Below are 24710 nucleotides of genomic sequence, written 5' to 3' on the forward strand. Positions count from 1 at the left end.
ATATTTTAAAATAATTTGCAGTTACGTCTTTTGTCTTTGCATTGTTCGTTTATCGCAAGTATTGCACGCAAATTGTCTTTCTTGTTTGAATTTTGTATCCGCTTTTATAAAACTTGATGAAGTCAAAATTTGTTTAATTCATTGATTACATCTTATGAAAGTAAACATAAATCACTACATATACATTAATATATATTAATTAATTCAAAGTTCGCGAACGAGCTTTCGTAAATTATATTCTACATCTATAGTCCTCAGACAACCGTATTCTTGAAATACGATGCAAAGCTCAAACTCTGTGCTATAAACTAAGTAGTCCGAAAAGATGGCTACTATATGGTAGATTTTAGGGTATAACTTGACTCACATGTTGGAAGGGCATGCAGAAGGTAGTGGTAACCTATGTCCACTCCTGAGGTGATCAACAATTCCAATGTTAGGGATGTTTGAGTAAGGAGATTTTCCCAGACTGAATACTTCCCACGATGTCACACCAAACGACCACTGAAAGATAAAGAACAATAATTATGCGGACGTCCTTATATAGATATATTGGATATAGTTAAGGTTTATACGATCGATAGCACAGCTAGAAGCGCGCGCGCGCACGTACACACACACACACACACACACACACACACACACACACACACACACACACACACACACCACACACACACCACACACACACACACACACACACACACACACACACACACACACACACACACCACACACACACACACACACACACACACACACACACACACAACACACACACACACACACACACACACACACACAGACACACACAGACACAGACACAGACACACACACACACACACACACACACACACACACACACACACACACACACACACACACACACACACACACACACACACACACACACACACACACACACACACACACACACACACACACACACACACACACACACACACACACACACACACACAGACACCACACACACACACACACACACACACACACACACACACACACACACACACACACACACACACACACACACACACACACACACACACACACACACACACACACACACACACACACACACACACACACACACACACACACACACACACACACACACACACACACACACACACACACACACACACACACAAACACACACACACACAACACACACACTCACGTAAAACACACACACTCACGCAAAACACACACACTCACGCAAAACACACACACTCACGCAAAACACACACACTCACGCAAAACACACACACTCACGCAAAACACACACACACACGCAAAACACACACACACACACACACACACACACACACACACACACACACACACACACACACACACACACACACACACACACACACACACACACACACACACACACAAACACACACACACAAACACACACACACACACACACACACACACACACACACACACACACGCAAGCACGCACGCATGGGCACACGTACACGCAGGGACACACACACACACACACACACACACACACACACACACACACACACACACACACACACACACACACACACACACACACACACGCAAGCACGCACGCATGGGCACACGTACACGCAGGGACACACACACACACACACACACACACACACACACACACACACACACACACACACACACACACACACACACACACACACACACACACACACACACACACACACACACACACACACACACACACACACACACACACACAGACACACACACACACACACACAGACACACACAGACACACACAGACACACACACACACACACACACACACACACACACACACACACACACACACTCACGCAAAACACACACACTCACGCAAAACACACACACTCACGCAAAACACACACACTCACGCAAAACACACACACTCACGCAAAACACACACACTCACGCAAAACACACACACACACACACACACACACACACACACGCGCGCGCGCGCGCGCGCGCGCGCGCGCAAGCACGCACGCATGGGCACACGTACACGCAGGGACACACACACACACACACACACACACACACACACACACACACACACACACACACACACACACACACACACACACACACACACACACACACACACACACACACACACACACACACACACACACACACACACACACACACACACAGACACACACACACACACACACACACACACACACACACACACACACACACCACACACACACACACACACACACACACACACACACACACACACACACACACACACACACACACACACACACACACACACACACACACACACACACACACACACACACACACACACACACACACACACACACACACACACCACACACACACACACACACACACACACACACACACAAGCATGCATGAATGCACGGACGTAATACACAATTGCAAGTTACTGGCAATACAGTTCAAACTGCCTCACTATACCACGTCGCTTTTCTCAGAATAAACTCTTTGCAGCAAACTTTCGGGAGCCATCCATTTAACGGGAATTGGTGAGTCACTTTCTTGCCTGTAGTAGGATTCCTCGTTCATATAACGAGCCATTCCAAAATCAGCAATCTTTATTGTCATGCTGCAATCTAACCTACGAAAACTCATATATTACGATACCTACATTATAATTTCACACTATTGTTTGCATTATCATTTTTACTAGAATAAAACATTTTTATGTAAATAAAAAAGTTAAAAACTTATAATCGAATCTCAATTTGGTTTGTTCTGTTTAAATTTAAAAAATGTGTTAGTTTTAATTAATACTATAAATAACATATTTTACAGGTTTTGTGTTGTCGGAAATTGCTTACTACATATACAGTCAATATACATTTAGCTATCATCTATTTAATATTATTTGGTACGAATGGCAATTGTGTAAATATTTTAAATAACGAACTTTAGAAAGGAAAAGTTAATTGGTCTTACATGCAGTTTCTCGCTGCCAGATCTCTATGAATGATAGAACAACTGCTGAGATACTCCATGCCCGAACAAATCTCAATCACGTAGCTTAGTAGTTTCTTTGGCTACACAACAGGTTTAATTATCAACATGAAATTTTTTAGTCTTCTTCAGTAGCTTACCGTGCAATCCTCGTCTTTATCGATAGCGCATTGCTTTCTTTTATTGCAAAGATAGGATTTGAGATCTCTATTCTTCATATAAGGTATGACAATCAGCGGCCCTCCGATGTCTTTTTTACATGCACATACTCCTATCAAGTTGAGCACGTTGCGGTGATTAAGTTTGTGCATCGAAATGCACTCATTCATGAATCCATCTATGTTCTCATTTTTCATTTCGTCTATTAAAATATATTTAAGAACAATCATTTGTAAATTTAATGAACGAATTTTTACTTATTATGTTTTTGATAGCAACAATCATTTGGTATGTCTTCTGTAGTTTGGGTTTGGAAGAAGAATGATCGTTCTGTTGAACTGCCATCGTGCACTGACCTTTGTAAACATGTCCGTAGTTTCCTGTTGTATATAGACGTCATGTGTTGTGTACATAAATACAAAATACTACACGATTCTTACCTTTACCAAGCAAGCATTCAATTTTCAGTCGACTTGCACATATAATATGTACACCCGGAATACGACTTTCCACCATGTTGACTATTTTATCATTTCCTGTTTACCAAACTAATATTAGTTGTTGTAAACATTTAAACCTGGAAATCATTTGTTGTAGCACGAAGGTATATTAATTAAATTATAGCAAATCATCACTTAAAGATTTATTTGGTAAACACTAAAATTTAATTCTAAATTTCACCTAAACAGCTAAGTTGCCAGCTAATAAGAGCACAATTATTCTCTTCTATTCTTACTTTTTATGACATTGATGCCATTACCACTTCCGTTGTCTTTCTCGTTTGCAATTTGTTGATTTCTCACTTTTATAACAGTTACTGCTATTGCAAAGATGCAAATAGACAGAGATGTAGAGACACAAACGGCTACAACGATAATTTGACTGCTCGTATTGTTTTGTTCGAACAAAGGAAATAACGTAGGCATGAACTTCGAGCTGCTGTTCCAAGCATCAATATCACCTGCAAAACAATGACAAATCACTATTTCTGACAAAATTGCTACATGGATATATCAAACTATGGATGATTTGTCGGACTCCACTCGATTCCGTAAACATATTGTTTCCACTTGTCTCATTTATTGTAATTGTTGACGTTGTAGAGAATGGAGTCCGAGTTACGGTAGAGGTACCGTACGGTAGCATTTTGGTGATTCCAATGGGGATAGTAACATTCGCTGCTGTGTAGACTGAACTGTAAGATCTCAATTTACCACTTCGTTCAAAACGCGCAAAATCAGATGAAGTCGATCGAAGTATTTCGACAAATTGACCATTTGAAGGCCAAACTCCGCTATAGAACTTGCCTTGTTTTACTGAAACTTTTAAAGAAATCTTGGTCAAATCAATTTCTATTGTAGCAGTTGGAGTGCTCGGCGGAGAACTCTAGAAAGACTAAAGATCAAGCAGTACAACATTTAAAAGTATCTACTCTATTTATTACCAATTTAATTGCTTCTAAAGTAGTCTTGTTGTTTGCTGTGATATTCCAATGTATCCGTTCGTAAGAGACTAGAAAGATTCTGAGATTGGATTTCGTCTGTCTTGCTCTTCGATCCAGCAGGACATTGATGGTTTGGTCGAGATTAGAAGACTTGTAAGAAGAGAAGAAATGATACTCCGAGTCACTATCAGACGTCATTTCACATCCATAAGTCATGCTGGCATTGAAAGGCTCCGCTCGAGCAATTGCAAAGCCTCGTCGAATACGGCAACGAGTAAAAGCTGTTGTCACTTCGAAAGAGACATTGATTATGACGGTGCCGTGGTTTACAGAGTATCCTAATGTATACCATTACCTCTGCTGAATAGATTGAAGAAAATGAAGAACGCAATAATCCACCCATAAAAAGTCAAGACAGACATCTCTGCAATAGTGAGGGTTTGATGTCGCATCTGCTGAAGGCAAAATATAACTGGTGCGCGTGAATGACGTACGTTGTGACACCTGAAACAAGGTACGAGTTGCAACCAAGTTCCATCTGCAATATTTAAAAATGCTTCGACGTCAGACTGTATTAATAGCCAGAAATATTTAGTTATGACTCGTCTGTTCGGGTGACAGGTGTGCTTGCACCTGCGTTTACAGTACATTTGGTCTGCTCACATTATGCCGCTGACTGGTAAAAGGTTACAGTAAATGATGTGGAAAAATTGGAACGTCCTCTGTAGTACACGCTAGTCGGCGCTCTGAAAGTCAATTCCTATTCGGAGACTAATCGAACAAGGCTATCAAATTTGTCAAGCAAGCGCTCGTTCTTTAGGTGAGCTGCAGTAATGCGTAATTCCGCATGATAGCTAGAATTTCTCAGAGGAAAACAGCTCTAACGACACAATTTTAACTCTAAATAGGAACGTTGCACTGACGGTATATAGTAAGAAAGAAGATCTTCAAAAGCATCCGCATTCCCGTTCGCCATTTTCGATGTATCCGTAGCAGTCGTCCATAAACGCATTGATTCACTCGCAGTAGACGAAGCCTGCTGTACCATCAAGCATAAAGTCGACGCGTGAGCTGGCTGTTTCCCACCTCAGAAACATCGCTCTTTCTCGTACTTACAAAAATATATAAACCGTGGCAATAGAAATACGGTCAAGATGAAGAATGATTTCCTCCGGCTTTCCAAGATAAGTAGCCAGACACCCTTGCCAACCACATAACCACCTAATTAATTAATACTTCATCTTCTTTCATAATATTGTTTTTCATCAGTAGAAGCCTCCCTTAGTAACACTTGGAACAGGACAGTTCTTTTTTCAACAGAATGTGATATCTGTAGTTGAGCGTTTCTTTTCAACTCAACACTAGCTTTAGTGCAAACTGTAATGAAAGATTTAACAACAACACGTTTCCAAGCTGACAGTCGGTCACAACGTGGTATCTCCTCGCTCAGTCGCTTAAAACGAACGGAATGAAGTTTTGTATCACATTGTTCGTTGACCTGAACTTCTAGCATCGATTGTATCGTTGGCCTAGACGGCTGTGGTGATAGTTCGAATCTTGGCCTCGTCCCAGTTTCGTAAATTGCAACAAAAGGGTTCCTTTCAAATGCTTTCGGAGGAATTGTAGCCGAGCTTCGACTCTACCAGTCGACGTAACTAAATGTTGACGAAGAGATTCTAAATATTTAGTACTTTCTAATTAGAATTGGTTTTTGATCATACCACTCATCGCTCACTTCTCGTAAAGATATCACTTCCTGTAAAGTAAGACACTAAATCTTGCACCAGAGAAGACAGAAAAGTAACTGTTAGATTTCTACTGATCTCTTTTGTTTGTTGTTTCACTGGTACTAATGACGAATATGTCATTTATATTTTGTCAATGTACATAAGAACATATAGAAAGATATACATGTTGTTTTGTTAGGCACAAAGAGCTTTACAAAATATAACAAGAATGAGTCCGAGTTTGTAAAATGAAACTAATTGCTTACGTTTACCAGGAATCAAATGCATTCACTGACCTTTACATAAAGACAAATATTTCGAAATTTTGTAATCCTCATCTTGAGTACATATTGGGTTGTCCTGTTCTGTCGTCTGGTGCTTTAATTTTGCTTCGACTTCGATAAGAATTGTGACCGCATCAAGACAATCAGAATTAACTGCAATGTGGAGAGGTGCTAAACCCATTTATCCTTTGATGTTTCCGTCTGTTCCGGATAAACCCACCAACATAGTCAATACAGCCTCGTTTGAAGTAGAAGTAGAGCTGTTTTGTGGAATTGAAAAGCATACCCTATGCAATGCAGCGAGACCTTGATCATCGATCGCGTTGACACCGACACCGTACTATACTAAGTGTTTAATTGAATGTTTTGCCTGTTGGTTCCTCCTATCTCAACTGTATACCTTTCGTGTCTTCCAAGTGATCTAGCAACATCTCCACTATCTCGTCGTGGTCTTTCCAAACTGTTAACCGCATTGCAGTGCTAAAAGTTGATCATCATAAGCAATTTTTGTCAAATCAGCGCCCATGTTTAAAATTAACAATACAATGGAACGGCATTCAAGTCAGCAGTTACGATAAGACTGTTACTCCCCGTTCGCTAGTCTCATCAACGTCGAAAGAAACTTGGCAAATTGCCCTAGAATTGCGAAGGACACCGCGTCTGGCTCGTAGTTCCCAATCCGCAGATACTATGCAAGCAAATAGATTCGGCGGACGACGATCTTCGTAAAAGCAAAACATGTCTTCCACCAGAGATTTGAAATTCGTCCTGACGTCCATACCGGCAGGTGCAACAGCGAAATGACTGGCCAGTCAAATCGCTAAGCGCATGCTCTGAGCTTTGTAATCCAACGGCAACATGCGCAGAGGCAAGCTTCTTAGCTAAGGTTTTCTTAGTGCGAGTGCGGTTACTTCAATCTACCATTTTCTTAATTAATTAATTAATATAACTGAAATCTGCACATAAATAATAATGTCATATTTCTGGAGTTGTAGAAATCAATGCTAACCGTAAAGCAATTAGAAGTTGCTTGAAAAGCGTTTGTTGACCAAATATTTAATCAAAATACATAAATTTAAGTCGCACCCACTAAAAGTGTAAGCCATTTTGAAAAAATTAACGTTAAACAATAGACAGTGACATTATACCTTAATAATTTCAAAACCCCTTGTAGACAAAAAGTTCTTCTGCAACTCTGTTCGTGTTTCATTGCGTTCTTTATTAAAAGTCTTCGAACGACATCTAGACAACTTGTGAGTGAAAAATGAACCGGTGAAAGGATCGCATGCTAAAAGAGCAAACAGATTTTATTTACTGCATTAATTAAAAACGATCTAAATGTATTGTTATTTATGTATGTATATATAAATAGTACATAGACTACCGGTTTTGGACCACTTCTTTCAAAGAATTTAGTCACTGCTAATTATATAAAATATTTTAAAGACTCTATTTGTAAAACTTTATTTAATTAATTATTGCGTTTAATTAAATAACGCGTTAATTAAAGATTATACTTATCACCATTGTAAAGAAATTATTCGGAGTTAAACAGAGGTTTTTAAAGGTTTGTTATTGAACACGCGGTTTTTAATCACCGAATGAATTCTTGATAATATGCATGCGCAAGGATAATTGATAATTTTTGTGGAGTGTTTAGCGCAAGGTGTCACGCAGCACTTATTTGTACAATACACATAAGACTGATGGCCATCTCAATTAATCCCAAAAGTAAATTTCTAACATTAATTTTTTTTGATACTATAGAGAAGATTATTATATTTTACTATAAATTTTTATTATAAATTTTAACATAATTTTTTATTGTAAGTTTTAAAAATTGACACTGCTATTAAATATTTATGCAATGTTTTTAATAATTATGAGAAAATTGAATTAGCGTTGATATAAACTAAATCCTAATTTCTAGAGCTGCTGTGTGACTGAAGGTTTACTAGACCATACTTATATATATCAGAAATAAAGTGGCAAATGAGAAAAATGCGAAAGTATATTTTCGTATAGCAAGTTCGTTTTCGTTGCTGATTGCATATCCTTTGACCACGAGCCAAGCTAGTTTGTCTAGTTCAATCAAGACGTATTTGAATTAACTAAACAACTTGAGTATCTCTGTATAACGTGTGTCCTACGAACAAACAGGCTTAACGTACGCTTTTGCAGTGCTGTTAAATAGTGTTACATAGCTTCGTCTTCATGATTCACTTTTTGCTAGCACGTGTTTGGTCACGTTGTACTATGTCATGTGGTAGACTATGTGTACAGTAAACATCTGTACAAAGCAAGTTGATATTGCAAACCAAATCCTATAAAATAGACCTTTGCAGTAAATCTGTTGTGACAAAGGTTTCGTAACAGTCTTCACAATCTTCTAAAAATTTTTACTTGTATAACTGATGAGTCAATTTAACCCAACAATGTAGCAAGTGCTAAATGCGTCTGGAAGTCAACAAAGAAGTTTGATATCGATGTGGCGTAGTGCCAACCTCAGTTGTTTTGTTTGACGGGTACGTATTACATACCGAGAACGCCTGTCGTGAGACTCTACCATTCAATGCAACATATCACGTTGAAACAACAGCTTTTTTTCTCACACTTGTGGAGTCAGAAAACGAGAATTTCAACAAAACACCCAGGAACACTCAGCGAGCAAATGCAATTTCTATCAGCAAATAGCAGTTCAGATGTTCAAGAGTCGTCTTGTTCACGTTACAGAAAAGGAGATTGGATGAATGACAACCCACAGCATTTCTGCACGCATTAATTGATCTTGGACAGCTTTGCAGTACAGAAGCAGTACTTTTCGATAGTCAAAATGCAAAACCTTACGAGATATTCGAAGCCGACATAAGTTTATAGTGGAAGGACGCATTTCTGTAATTATCAGATTTACAAACATTCGAACAGAGCCATGTCGTTTTAACCAAGAGGATTGAATAGGTCCAATGAATCTTTATGGGCAGTCACAATGTAGCGCAATGTGGGAACTTCGACTCTTTAAAGATTCTCTCTTTCTTTGTTGTAAATGTGAATACTCTCGACAATGGTTGTCTAACGCATACTGCATCGTTATCATATACGATGTCGCAATGCGATTTTACTTTCGTCTCGACGATGAGACCGTGTTCGTGTCGGATCCGATGACGTTCGATTCCTTCGTGCACGCGACTGCATTATGCTTTGGCCAGCTACCCTGTCGACAAGGCGACAGAATCGTTTGTCCTATAGTGATGAGAAACGCATCTATTTAAGTGACGCTCTCTGATAGTAAAATATTTGTTGTATTTGTTAGTGATTTCGTTGCAGGAGTGGTGAGGGATTGCAATAACGCTTCTTGTTGCTCAGAAAGACGTCGACAAGGTACCATTGTCACGCAGACTGAAGCGATACGTGAGATGCGAGACGTGCAGTCGTATAGTAGCTTTGAAGATATATATATATATATATATATATATATATATATATATATATATATATATATATATATACATACATACATATATAGAAACAAGGTTTCGCTCATATCATTATCTTGAATGCTTTTAAATGTATACATTAGATATGCAATGGTAACGCATGTGGACGTTGTGCGTTTTACATGTAGTACTACTGATTTCTTGACACTTCTATAGCCATATATATAATCGTGTGTGTGTGTGTGTGTGTGTGTGTGTGTGTGTGTGTGTGTGTGTGTGTGTGTGTGTCTGCATGCTAATCTTCACATTACCTATTATTTGTTTAGTTTAATGATCTAGTCGATGATGCTGGTTTTTCAAGCTCGGTTCCACGGCTATAAGCTCTTTAAACTGCGATCGACTTGTCCCAAATTATTACGAATTTCATCTTTCACTTTTCACTTCAAATGCAAGACTGTGCTTCAAGTTCAAATTAATATCTCTGATGTGAGGGCCAGTTGTGTCTGCTCACTTTACCACCGCACAGTCTTCTCCACTAGGCAACTTCGTCAGCAAGAATTGGCCTTTTTAATTTCCATTTTAATAACTAACAACTAACAACTGATTATGTCGGATTTATCGTATTGTGTTCAAGGGTGAACACATTCTTGATTTCGCTTTAGACCCAGTTTACGTATAGCGAACCAGCTAGCCCAGCATTCCAGCCAGCGTTTACACAACACACTATGTAGAAGGGCGCCAATGCGTGTCATTATTGTGCATTACTTACTTTAATGTTTGCAATGGACAGAAGCCAAGCTGCTCGCGTTTTTTCTCCATGGCTTTACAACAGTCATATCGAGAAATGCGTAGGACATAACACGTCTTACTATGTAATACGAGACGTACGCAGCCGACTGGTACAGTAACGGAGTTTTCAAAAATTTCTTTGTCATCTTGGTCGCTCTACAGAGTCTTCGCCTCGCTCCACGCTATTTTTAAAATAAGCATGCATGGCTCGTTTTCCAGAGCGCTATGCGCTTACACGATGACCTGAGCCAGCACCGGCTGGCCCGCTTATATGTAAACGGGGTATTAAAAAAGAAATACAGATTTTAGTGAGAAATGCCTAAGTGTCTAATACACTTGTATCATTTCACATTGATTTATATAAATAATTAATTTATGCGAATTATTTTTGTGTACAAGTTCGTTTCTTGTTGCTGATTGGACATGCCATGAGTACGTATATCCATGGACAAACCACGTAGTTGAGCCTAGTTAGTTTGTTTAAGATTTTCTGCTTAATATTTTCTGCGTAATTAATTAATCAATTTGAATAGGACACGTTACGTATTAAAGTATCGATAGCGTGCGTCTTGCTATTACAAATACACATAATGCACGTTGTTGCAATGCTGCAAAAGAGTGTCGTGTATAAGCTAGCCTTTTTCCAGATGCACTTCTTTACTTTGCACGTGTTTCGCCACTTGTTTCGCCACGTGTTGCTATGTCATGTTGTGAACCACGTGTACAGTGCACCTACGTTCAAGATGAAAAGTTGACTTTGCCAGCGTAATTCTAAACTACTGCTTCTAATAGATCCGTTGCGACAAATTTCTTACAAAGCTCTGCGAATCTCTTTCAAATGTCGTCACTTGTCACTCGACTGAAAGAATGTAGCAATGGCAAGGCGTCTGGAGAACAACAATGATGTGTTGATATCGATGCAAAGTCGTGCCAACCTGTTCAGACCAAGAACGCCTGGTATTCATTTCGGTGAGCCTCTACAATTCATTCCAATATCACATTAGATAAACAGTTTCTTCTCCCATTTGTGAAATCAGACAACGAGAATCTCAAGTAAAACAACTCAGGAACTCTTGATCTGCAAGAAAAAGCATTGTCCATCAGCAAACAACAGTTTAGTTACTCAAAAGTCATCATGTTCACGTTAGAGAAAAGGAGTTTGGACGAATCACGAAACACATCGTTCCTGCACGCGTTGCGCCAAGACACCTATTGCACTAATATATCATGTATATTTTAGTACAGAAGCAGTAACTTTTGCTACCCTAAGTACGAAACCTTACGTGATATTCGAATTCGACATTAATACACGACGTACACTAGAAGAGTGCGACGGACGTATCCATCTACACATCGGATTTACAAACATAAAACAGAGCCTCATCAATTTACCCAAATAGATCAAAGATGGCCTATGGATCATTACAATATAGCAGCAATATGTGAATTTCTACTATTAAATTCGTTCACTTTATATTGTGGATGTGACTACCAGCGAATCTGTTTGTCTAACGCGCACCGAATTGGGATCATGTACGATGTCGCAAAGCGAATTCACTTCGTCTCGAAAATGAGATCGTGTACGTGTCTTCTCCGAAGATGTTCGATTTCTTACTGTACCCGGCTGCTTTGTCCGGCTACCCTGTCTTCAAAAAGACAGCGAGAATCGTTCGTCCTAGTGGTGAGAAACGCATCTATTCTAATGGCGCTCTCTGATAGTAAAATTTGTTGCATTTGTTAGTGATTTCGTTGCAGGAGTGGTGTAGGATAGGCAATAACGCTTCTTGTTGCTCGGAAAGACGTCGACAAGTTACCATTGCCACGCACACTGAAGCGATACTTAAGATACGAGACGCTCTCTTATCTAGTATCTGTGAGGGTAGAGACATCATTGCCCATGCATTGACTGTTATATTTCGAATTTTTCACAATATACAGTATAAGCGATGGTAACACGTATGGATGTTGTGCGTTTCTTTTGTCGTAGAGATACTGACTGCGCGACATCTATAGCCGTAGTCTAGAAATGTTAGTCCCAACATTGCCTAGTCTATGTTTAGTTTAATCATCTAGTAACTGATGCTGCATTTTCACACTCGCTTTCACAGCTATGAGCCCATTGAAGAACTATACGATCGACTTGTCGTGAAGCATTACAAATTTTGACTTTATTCTAATACTTTGAAACGACTATTGTTAAAATAGTCACGTTTAAAACTAAAAACTAGTATTTGAAACTGTATCTTTAGTAGTTGTCAAAGAACATTAACAGACGAGACATCAATGTTGCTCATGATTGTAGACTACGTTCTCGTATACAACTGTCATACCAAGAAAGCCGTTCAATCGGCCTATTATATTGATTTCGCATTAACAGTTGCAGACAGATAAGTTCCGTTGTCAATTCCAACAAGACATGATGAATTACACTGTTCTGGTAAGAAATTCTTTCTTGAACGTTTGACAACATCACGTTGGACTAACAGTTTCGTCTCACATATGTGAAACGAGAAGCAACCCAGTATAACTCTGGAAACAAAGAGTCTCTTGTTCACGTAACAGATTGGACGAATCACGAACCACATTATTTCTGCACGCGTTGCTCTTGGACACCTCTTGTCGGTGCAGCTACAACATCTAAGCATTATTTATTAAAGTTAAAAACCTTACGAGATATTCGAAGTCGAATTAGAAGTAATGCAAACATGAGACATAATGTTAACAAAAGTGATCGAACCGAGCGTAGGGAGCATTACCAAATTGATGTTGTGCAATGTGTCCACGTCGTTTTCGACTGTACAATTCGCTAATTTTTCTTGTGGATGTGACTACTAGCGACCATGTTTATGTAACACACACCGCATCTGCATCATGTACGATGTCACAAAGCGAACTCACTTTCGTCTCAACGATGAGACCACATACGTGTCTTCTAAGGTGATGTTCGATTTCTTAGCGTACCCTGCTGATTAGGCTACCTACTTTGATGACAAAGCGATATATGCTGGTGCTGAAATCGTTCGTCGTAATTGTGAGAAACTCATCTATTCTAACGAAGCTCTCCAATAGCAAAATTTTTGTTGCATTTGTTATAGGCAAACGCGAAAGGCAAACGCAAAGGCAAACGCAAAAAGCAAACGCGAAAGGCAAACGCGAAAGTTAAAAGCAAATGCAAATGTCGGCGCAAATGTTTTGGCATCAATGGCACGCCATATTGGATAGCAATAACTCTTCTTGTTGCTCGGAAAGACGTCGAAAAGTTACCATTGCCACGCATACTGAAGCGAAACGTGAGATGCGAGTCTTGTCTAGTATCTTTAATTGACGTTACAGACAACATTGCCTTCACCGTTTCATTTTCTATACACAATATACAGCCTCTGCATATAGATGATGTGGATTTCTTGTGTCGTAGAGCTACTCATTGCTCAACAAATAGTCGTAGAAATATGGCCTGCCATTTGTGTCAAAATTAGACAATGAGACAATGAGATGAGGCGATGAGACCATGCGATGATCGAGACCCTAGGAGATGAGGCGATGAGACCATAAGACGATAACACTGTAATATGAGACAGGAATATGAGATTGCAATATGAGACTGCATCAATATGAGATTACAGCATGCAGCTACGTATTGCATGTATTGGAGACTGAGGAGACTGGAGAGACTGGAGAGACTACCCGCGGAAAGGATTACATTGTTATATTTTATCTACTATAGAGAGTCTAGTTTCTTATGATTTTTTTACTCATGTTTCTGTGTGATTGCAGCGCAAGGCTGAGCTCCACAAAAGTAATTGAAGTGCTTACTCTCCCACGTTTCTAATAAATCTAGACGACACATGCGATATATAGTCTTTGGTAGCCGGTTGGAGAGTTATAACATGTCGTATAAATCTTGCACGCGTTAGACACTCGATTCAACTCACTCTATTTCTACAATTGTTTGGGTTGTTGCAGGGTCGCTACTTAATTAAGAAGGGGACTTCGTATAATTGTCTCTCGGGAAATCCCTTTACACGCGTAGAACTTAGTAGACTGACTTTACCACAGTCCAGTCCTCCTTTCATGTTAAAACCGAGATAATTATAATCTCTGACACAACTTCACGGATTTGCCTACAATGATATTCAGTGTGCACACATGCACTTACGGTGTCTACTTTCAAGTGCATAAATAGATGATGGATTTTTCATGATGCACTCGATCACCTATTAGTAATTTTGGGTTTCCAGTTAATTAATCATTATCAAGTCTTTAAAACGTGTCATTTTTTCTTTACTAAAGAGTCTTTATTGGGCACTTGTTGTCTGCAACTAACAGATGAAGAAAGAAGACAACAGAAACTAAATTATGAAATTATGTTGTGACCCCTGGCTTTCTCCGTGTAAATTATTAATTACAGAGTAAGTCTTTTTCTAGCAACATGCAGTATTCAACAGGGTGGAGTTTGTCTATTATATTAATAATATAATAATAATATATATTTCTATCGCATCACCACAGCAATGCAGTTTCCTCTGGGTGCATACCAACGCAAACACACACCCGCACTCGCGCGCACGCACGCACTCACACACACACACACACACACACACACACACACACACACACACACACACACACACACACACTCTCTCTCTCTCTCTCTCTCTCACACACACACACACACACACACACACACACACACACACACACACACACACAGCAAAATACAGTAACTTACAAGACAAACTATCTCCTTTCAACCCTTACAACGACATTCCTAATTGTAAATTTTTGACAACCACCAGAAATAGAAGTCCTATTACTAAGCAATTTATTGAATCAAATGCCCCATTTGAGAACTTCAATTTTAAATTCTTTATTCTTTCCACTGATTCTTGAAATTTTCCTCTAAAGCGGTCACAAATTGATTCATTCCATATATATTTTCACTACACGCTTGCTTCCTTTCTGCGGATATCTCTTTTTAACGTTAATTAAGTACACGGCTTTGAAACTTGAGAAAACACTTTGATGATTATCGTCTCTTATGTATATCGGTACATTTGCTAATATTAACTGTAAAATGGTCTTGTACGTACATGCCTATCACGATAATCATATTCCAACATTTAGTAGTTATTAAATTTTTGAAGAAGCCAATTATATCTGATTTATTAGCATAAAGACCTTTCTAACTTATTGCCACTTTTATCATTATGATTTCAATATTATTTTGGTAACAAATATAAAATGTATATACACATTAATTATTTTTGTACTTGCTTACAGCGTCAAGGTATTGTAACGAGTAGTGTACTTTTTAAATTTTTGTATAAAATCCTGTAACTAACGCAGCGCTGCGTTTGCTCTAAAAAATTTCTTCTAGAGTCAGATAATCGAATTTCCGATCAAACTGTTCGTTTAGCTTTTCCAGAAGATTCTTGAAATTGTATCTTTCTTCTTCAGCCCAAACCCAGCAAGAGGCAATGACATCAAAACTAATAAAACACAAGAAACAAACAATGCTGTCAGGAAAAGTTTTAGCTAAATGAACTGATACTACTAATTACGATCTCGCAGTAATGTATAAATATAGAAATAATTCGCAGGCACCTTCCACGGCTTTGCTTTGTTGGTTTGTTGTCTAAACGCGTAAATATTGCAGAAAACTGTCTTTTTTGTTGAATTTTGCATAAACTTTAGGAAAAATCACTCAAGTCTGAAATTTGGTTAATTAATTACAATTTGTGAAAGTAAACATAAACAATTGCATATACAATAATATATAATAATTAATTCAAAGTGCGCGAACAAAATTTTCTAAATTCTACATCTAGGCTTCAAACAATCGTACTCTTAAAATTCTGCGCAACTCGCAAATTCTGTACATGTGCTTTAGACTAAGTAGACCGTAGAGAGGAGTACTGTCTAGTGAACTGTAGCGTCTAGTTTGACTCACATGTTGGAAGGACATGCAGCAGGAAGTGGTAATCTATGTCCTGTCCTGAGGTGATCAACAATTCCAATGTTAGGCGTGTTTGAATAAGGAGACTTTCCCAGGCTGAATACTTCCCACGATGTCACGCCAAAAGACCACTGTAAGATAAAGAGCGATATTTAATACTGTATTTGTTTTATTAATATACTGGAATTAAGGCCTTTCGCGATTCTTAGTACCACTAGGTGCAGGTAGGCACTTACACGAGCAAATATATACGCGCGCGCGCGCACACACACACACACACACACACACACACACACACACACACACACACACACACACACACACACACACACACACACACACACACACACACACACACACACACACACACACACACACACACACACACACACACACACACACACACACACACACACACACACACACACACACACACACACACACACACACACACACACACACACACACACACACACACACACACACACACACACACACACACACACACACACACACACACACACACACACACACACACACACACACACACACACACACACACACACACACACACACACACACACACACACACACACACACACACACAAACACACGCGTGCACACACGCACGCACGCACGCACGCACGCACAACACACGCACGCACCCACAACACACATGCATGAATGCACGGACGCAAACGGATATGTTCAATACGCAATTGCAAGTTACTGGCAACACAGTTCAAACTTTCACTATACCACGTCGCTTTTCTCAGAATAAACTCTTTGCAGCAAACTTTCAGGAGCCATCCATTTGACGGGAATTGGTGTGCCACTTTCTTGCCTGTAGTAGGACTGCTCGTTCATATAACGAGCCATACCAAAATCAGCAATCTTTATGGTCATGCTGCAATCTAGCCTACGAAAAATCATGTATTACGATTATACGTTATAATTGCACTCTATTTTTTACATAGTAGTATTCACGAGAATGTAACTTTTGGGTTAATTCTGAAGTGAACACTCAAGGATACAAGCTTCACTTGGTTTGTTTTGTTTTAACTCAAAATATTGTATATTATTACATTAATTTTGATTTTGAACATGAAGTCTATTCTTGCGAATTGCTTACTACATAAACAGTCAACATAATTTTAGCTATTATTTATCTATAATTATTTGGTACGAACGCTAATCGTATAAATATTTTAAATGAAACTGCGTGAAAATGATAAGGGAACTGGTCTTACATGCAGTTTCTTGCTGCTAGATCTCTATGAATGATGGAACAACTGCTGAGATACTCCATGCCAGAACAAATCTCTATTACGTAGCTTAGTAGTTTCTTTGGCTGTAAAAACAAGTTTAATAATTAATTTCAAGTTTCTATCGTTACTTTTCGTATGCTCACCGTGCAATCCTTGTCTTCATCGACATCGCATTGCTTTCTTTTATTGCAAAGATATGATTTAAGATCTCTATTTTTCATATAAGGTAAGACAATCAGCGGTCCTCCGATGTCTTCTTTGCTTGCACACACTCCTATCAAGTTGAGCACGTTGCGGTGATTAAGTTTGTGCATTGAAATGCACTCATTCATGAATTCAGCTACGTTAGCGCTTTTGATTTCATCTACGAAAATTTCAATTAAGCACAATCCTGTCTTAATATAATAAGACAATTTTACTTTTTATGCTTTTGATGGCAACGGTCATTTGGTATGTCTTCGGTAGTTTGGGTTTGGAAGAATTATCTTTTTCCTGAACTGCCATTGTGCATTGACCTTTGTAAACAAGTCCGAAATTTCCTGTTGTACATAAACGTTATGTAATCTGCACGTAAATGTCAAATTACACACGATTTTGCACCTTTGCCAAGCAAGCATTCAACTTCTATTCGACTGGCACATATAATATGTACACCCGGAATACGACTTTCTACCATGTTGACTAGTTCATCATTTCCTGTTTTACCAAACCAAATTTAGTTGTTGTAAACCTTTTCTAAAACCAGAAGTTATTTGTTAACACATAAAGCCATATTATATAGTAGCAACTCATTACCTAACAAATGCATTTTCTATAAGACAAAATTTTATTTTAAATATATATAAACAGGTAACTTACTAGCTAACAAGAGTGTACATAAAAATTACTCTGTTATACATACTTTTTAAGAGATTGACATCGTTACTATTTCCGTTGTCTTTTGTGTTTGCAATTTGTTGATTTCTTACTTTTATAAGACTCACTGTTATCGCAAAGATACAAATAGGCACAGATGTACAAACAGACATGACTACAACAATAGTGTGACTGCTCGTTTTGTTGCGTTCTAACAACGGAAATGACGTAGACATAAAATTCGAGCTGTAATTCCAAGCATCAAAATCACCTGCAAAACATTGACAAATGGTCATTTTTCTACAAATACGTAAAATGAATGTATCAAACTTTGGTTGATTTGTCGGTCTCCACTTGAGTCTTTAAATATATCGTTTACACTAGTTGCATTTAGCGTGTCTGTCGACGTTTGCGATGAAGCGAATGGAGTGCCGGTTACAGTCGAGATACCGTATGGCAACATTTTGGTGATTCCAATGGGGATCGTTACATTAGATGCTGTGTAGACGGAACTGAAAGATCTCAATTTCCCCATTTGTTCCAATTGCGCTAAAGAAGATGACTTTGTTTGAAGTATTTCGACAAATTGACCGGATGAAGGCCAAACTCCTCTATAGAACTTTGCATGTTTTACTGAATCCTTTAGAGAAATTTTTGTCAAATCAATTTTTATTGTAGCAGTTGGAGTGCTAGGTGGAGAACTCTAGAAAGAGAAACAATCAAGCAGTAAAATATTTAAACAGAATCAACTGTAATTTGTTACCAATCTAATTGCTTGTAAAGTAGTCTTGTTGTTTGCTGTGACATTCCAATGTATCTGTTCGTAAGAGACTAGAAAGATTCGGAGATTGGATTTCGGTTGTCTTGATCTTCGATCTATGAGGACATTGATGGTTTGGTCGAGATTAGAAGACTTGTAGGAAGAGAAGAAATGATACTCCGAGTCGCCATCAGACGTCATTTCACATCCGTAAGTCATGCTGGCATTGAAAGGCTGCACTCGAGCAACTGCAAAGCCTCTTCGAATACGGCAACGAGTAAATGCTGTTGTCACTTTGAAAGGAACACTGGTATTATTACGTTAACGGTGCAATAGTATACAGAGAGTGCTAGTTACTACCATTACCTTGACTGAAGAGATCGAAGAAAAAGAAGAACGCAATAAACCACCCATAAGTCAAGGCCGACATCTGCAATAGTGAAAGGTTCAATTTCAAATCTGCAAAAGGCAAACTAAAAGTCGTGAGTAGAAATAACGTACGTCAATTGTAACACCTGAAACAAGCTGCGAAAAGCAACCAACCCACATCTGCAATTTTGAGTATGCTTTGACGTCAGCTAGGCTATATTACTAGAGGTGATTTTTCGCAATGACGCGTATTTTCGGGTGACATGCAGGTGTGCATCCACCCGCGTTTACAGTACATCTGGTCAGCTCACTTTCTTGTGCCGCTTATTAGTATACAAGACTTCTAGCCAGTTGTGAAAACGGGAACGTCCTCTGTTACACACGCTATATAGACGACGTTCTGAACGTTAATTCCTCTTCGAATACTAAACGAACAAGGGTAACAATTACTAAAGCAAAGCACGTTCTCTAGGTAAGCTGCAGTAATGGGCAATTCTGCTATGAAAGTCTCTCTATACCTACACCATTTTACTTTAATTATTTAATTAAAGAGGAACCGCTGACGGCAAGAAGACAGATCTTCATAATATATTCGCATTCACATTATGGATGTATCCGTAACAATCTTTCGTAAACGCATTAAGTTTTTCGCAGTGGACGGAGCGCGCAGGTGGGCATCTCATGCCACAGAAACAAGGAAATCGAAGATAAGGGAGTAAGTTAAACCAATCGATTTGTCATCGTGCATGAAAGCTATTCGCACAAGTTAATTAAGTTTATTTTAGTTAGACTATTCATAAACATAAATGATGACTTATTAAACTCACCACCTAGTAAAACATCCAATGTACCATTGGTCCTATATGATCTGTAAAAGCGACAAAGTTTACTTACTTATAGGTACAACTTTCCTTTAGATAATAAGCACACATGCTGGTGAAACTAAAAATCTTAAATAAAAAATAAAAGTTTCTTGTAGAGAATTAGACAGTTTTCAGTACATGAACAATGGACATTACTAAGTGTGACATTGACCGACATTCCATAGTAGAGCAATTTTTATACTGATACTGTAAGCTATATTCTGTATGCTAGATACATAATAGATAACTGACATGATACACATAAAATACATTGAATGTTTTTAAATCTCAAAATTTTCTGATGACGAATAATTTGTACAAGTAGTCATAATCTACAGTCTACATCTACATACTGATTAGTTTTATCTTGTTCATAATACTCTTGAAATCATCGCGATCAGTTTCATGCCATATCCAGCATCCAGAAATGATGGTAAACCTAAAAACGTAGCATTATAAGACATTGAATTAACATTTTGCTGCAAATCGTGTAGATTAGCTAACCAATCTTGAGAACAATTGCTGGGACGTGGCAACCTCCCTCCTCGATACAAGTAGTTGACGATATTCGGATTGTCAACGTCCATGTACGGGCAAATGCCCATACTAAACACCTCCCAAGCTGTCACACCAAACGCCCACTACATACACACTGTATGTTACGTAGATGGCAAACATTTCTGTTTGGGGGCATTTACTTACGACGTCACTCTTTTCCGAGTATACTTTTTGCAAAATACTTTCTGGAGCCATCCATTTGATTGGGACTGGGTTATTTCCACGTTCACGATAATATTCCTCATTGTTCATGAAACGAGCCATACCAAAATCAGCAATTTTTACTGTTTCTTCGTTGTTTAACCTTCAACATAATAACGACACCGCAGGTTAGTGGTTTATGTAGTCAGATCAATAATTGTAACTTATATACGTACATGCAGTTTCTTGCTGCCAAATCTCTGTGGATAATACTGCAGTCGACTAAGTAGTTCATGCCTTGGCAAATTTGTAAGACGTAGCTTTTCAATTTGTCTACTGGATAAATCTAATAACAAAGAAATCATTTAGAAATGTGCGCAAACAAGAAAATTGATATGGAGTGGGTTAAATGAATGCATAACATTTCGGGATTTTAATCAAACAGTATTAAATATTTATTAAGTTTTAGATTTGTGCAATGGGTATAGTCTGTTACTCAACTCTAATTCTTAAAATTCGTCTTTGGTTAGATAGACTTGGAGTTGCAAATCTTTTCTTTAAGCTTTCTTTAAATGATCAATGTCTGATTCACGTCCAGCCTCTAAACTGGCCAAACTATTCGCAACAGTCTCTTATGCTTTATTAAATAATATACGAACGGCACAGACAATAATACAAAAATGTAAATTTGTAGACATACGCTCTTTAACCCTTACAATTAAATTGCCAATACTGTGCCACCGTTTGTGCAACCAAAGTTTTGACAAATTTTGGTACTCAAATTATCAGTTTGAAAAGGGTTTATTTTTATGCATGAATGCATGAACATACTCAAACAAACAACATTCAATTATGTATAGAAACACGATCACACGTTCAAAATATATTATTTATATGTTATTAAAAACAATGTTATTATAATAGTTTACCACATTTAAAAATTAATATATTCTCATCTATGTGTACTTTTACTTAAATAATGATAATTTTAGTTAGAATACGTTTTGGTAGAAACTTTGCAATCATAACACAACTTGGGTTTTCTTAACTTGATTAATTAACTTAAACGTATATAGTTCACCTGTTGACAACACATTGCTTTTTGATTAGACTCGCTTTTCTTTCCAGTCAACAAATACTGGCGGCAAAGATATGACCTTAAGTCTCCCTTTTCCATGTAAACTGACAGTATGAGAGGTACTTCAATGTCTGGGTGATCAACGCATATACCTAACAGTTGAAGTACGTTTGGGTGGTCAAGTTTGTGCATTGAAGAGCACTCCTTAAGGAATTCAGCCAAACTCTGATTTTCTATATTTTCTAAAAATATAATTAGTGACATATATTTAATACTTAGTGCAATGTCATCTAATGAGAAACACCTCGTAGTGCTTTGACGGCTACTTTGGTACCGTGACGACACATCGCAACATTTGAGCTTAAAACTGGATGGCATTGTAAATTTATTTCATCGCAGCCTTCTTTCATCAAGTAAGTACCTTCGTATACAAGCCCAAAATGACCTTGCAAACAAAGCTATACCAATTAGTTTATAAAAATAGTGTTGAGTCTGAATTAGACCTTCTCCTAGACGACGTTCAATCAACAGTCTGCTTCCACTGAAACGCACAACATCAGGTAGACAGTTTTTCAATATTGCTTTTGAATTTTGTTCATATAAAGGATTTCCTAAAATATATAAAACAATAACATACAGCAAAACTTCAAGAGTTTTTAATAACTTTACCTATCATGTTGTCGTTTGTCTCTCCTGTTTCTGTATGTGTCAAGTGATCTCCGTGTTTTCTGATTGCTACTCTGGTCACTGCTAATGCTATACAAATAAAAAACGTTCCTACCAAAGAGGCACTTATTGTCAACCCAAGAAATAGTGATCTTGAATTGGTTGAATTGTTAGTTTTGTTCGAGTCAAATGTATTATTCCATGATAAGGAAAAACGATCATTACCTAAGACGTAAACAAATATTGCTAGAGACTTTTTGTGCAAAGACTCTAAAACACGTTTACTGTTTGTTGCTACCCAATCTTCTGTAGAGTCTATGACATGCGAAATTGCAATCGTGTCATTTGAGGGTGAAGAGTGATAGCTAAACGAAACTGGAATATTGACTTGAGAAGCAGAGAAGACAAAAGTAGCTGACACAAGGCGAGATTCAGATTGTGTACCCGCAGATGGTAAACTCCCCAATTGAGACATCACGTCATCTTCATTAAATTTCATATCGCCAACGTCAGAAGGACGCACACCTACGTATTTTGAGCATTTTCTCATCTCTTGTTTCATTATGATTAGAGACTGGTCAATCTCAAACGACGTCGCTCTATTACATCTGAAACAACACTAGCATGCATGCAAGACAATACAGTTATACTATATGAGATTAAGTGCTTTGCTAAATCCAAATTTAACTTACCCATGTCAAAAGTCTCACAGTTGTCCGGAAATCCGCGCCCAAGTGCCAGTAAACGGTTTCGTAAGAAAAAAGAAGTAATCGTATAACGGCATCCTTTCTTTTATCTTGTGTTTGTAGCGTCACGTTGATTGTCTGGTCTCTCGACGCTGACTTGTATGATGAAAACAAGTGAATCTCCAGATTGTACTTCGATGCAACTTTACAACCGTAAGTCGAGTTGGCTTCGTAAGGTTTGATCTTTGCTGTGCTGTAATCTTTGGTCAGATTGCAGTCGGTAATCGTAGCGAAGACACCTGCAGTACATCGCGGTAGCTCATCAGAGGAAACATATGCGAGAAAGCGAGTTACAGCAAATCGTCTACCTCGATCGGAGTATGAGTACCAATAGATGACCGTTAACCAAATAAAAGACGACTTCATCAGGAAAACAATAGCATGAAATGAAAATGCTAATGGATGAAGAGACGTAGAGTGTAATCGTAGTATGACAATGACACTAGATGACTGACGTCATTGTGAGGAACGTTTAATGAACACTCGGAACCTTGATTGCGTAAACCGACTTTCTGCTACTATGTAAGAGTCCATATGCATGCGTTGTCAATGTGGAATAGCAAAACACAGCAGCAATAGCGAAAATATA

At 38.3% G+C, this 24710-nt stretch overlaps 1 protein-coding gene across 1 annotated transcript in view; it reads right to left on the reverse strand.

Annotated features, from left to right (window-relative positions):
• Nucleotides 1-6819, reverse strand: part of LOC134184710 (tyrosine-protein kinase receptor UFO-like) — a 7045-nt gene extending 226 nt beyond the window's left edge. Inside the window, exons 1-8 of the mRNA XM_062652456.1 lie at nucleotides 6651-6819; nucleotides 3920-4144; nucleotides 3624-3719; nucleotides 3441-3563; nucleotides 3165-3385; nucleotides 3007-3107; nucleotides 2506-2665; nucleotides 401-504 (exon numbers count right to left, since the gene is read on the reverse strand). Coding sequence (XP_062508440.1) covers nucleotides 401-504; nucleotides 2506-2665; nucleotides 3007-3107; nucleotides 3165-3385; nucleotides 3441-3563; nucleotides 3624-3719; nucleotides 3920-4144; nucleotides 6651-6819 — 1199 coding nt within the window. The remainder of the gene's footprint in view (nucleotides 1-400; nucleotides 505-2505; nucleotides 2666-3006; nucleotides 3108-3164; nucleotides 3386-3440; nucleotides 3564-3623; nucleotides 3720-3919; nucleotides 4145-6650) is intronic.
• Nucleotides 6820-24710: the final 17891 nt, after the last annotated feature.

The sequence above is a fragment of the Corticium candelabrum genome, chromosome 9 (assembly GCF_963422355.1).
Source record: "Corticium candelabrum chromosome 9, ooCorCand1.1, whole genome shotgun sequence".
NCBI classification, from domain to species: Eukaryota; Metazoa; Porifera; class Homoscleromorpha; order Homosclerophorida; family Plakinidae; genus Corticium; species Corticium candelabrum.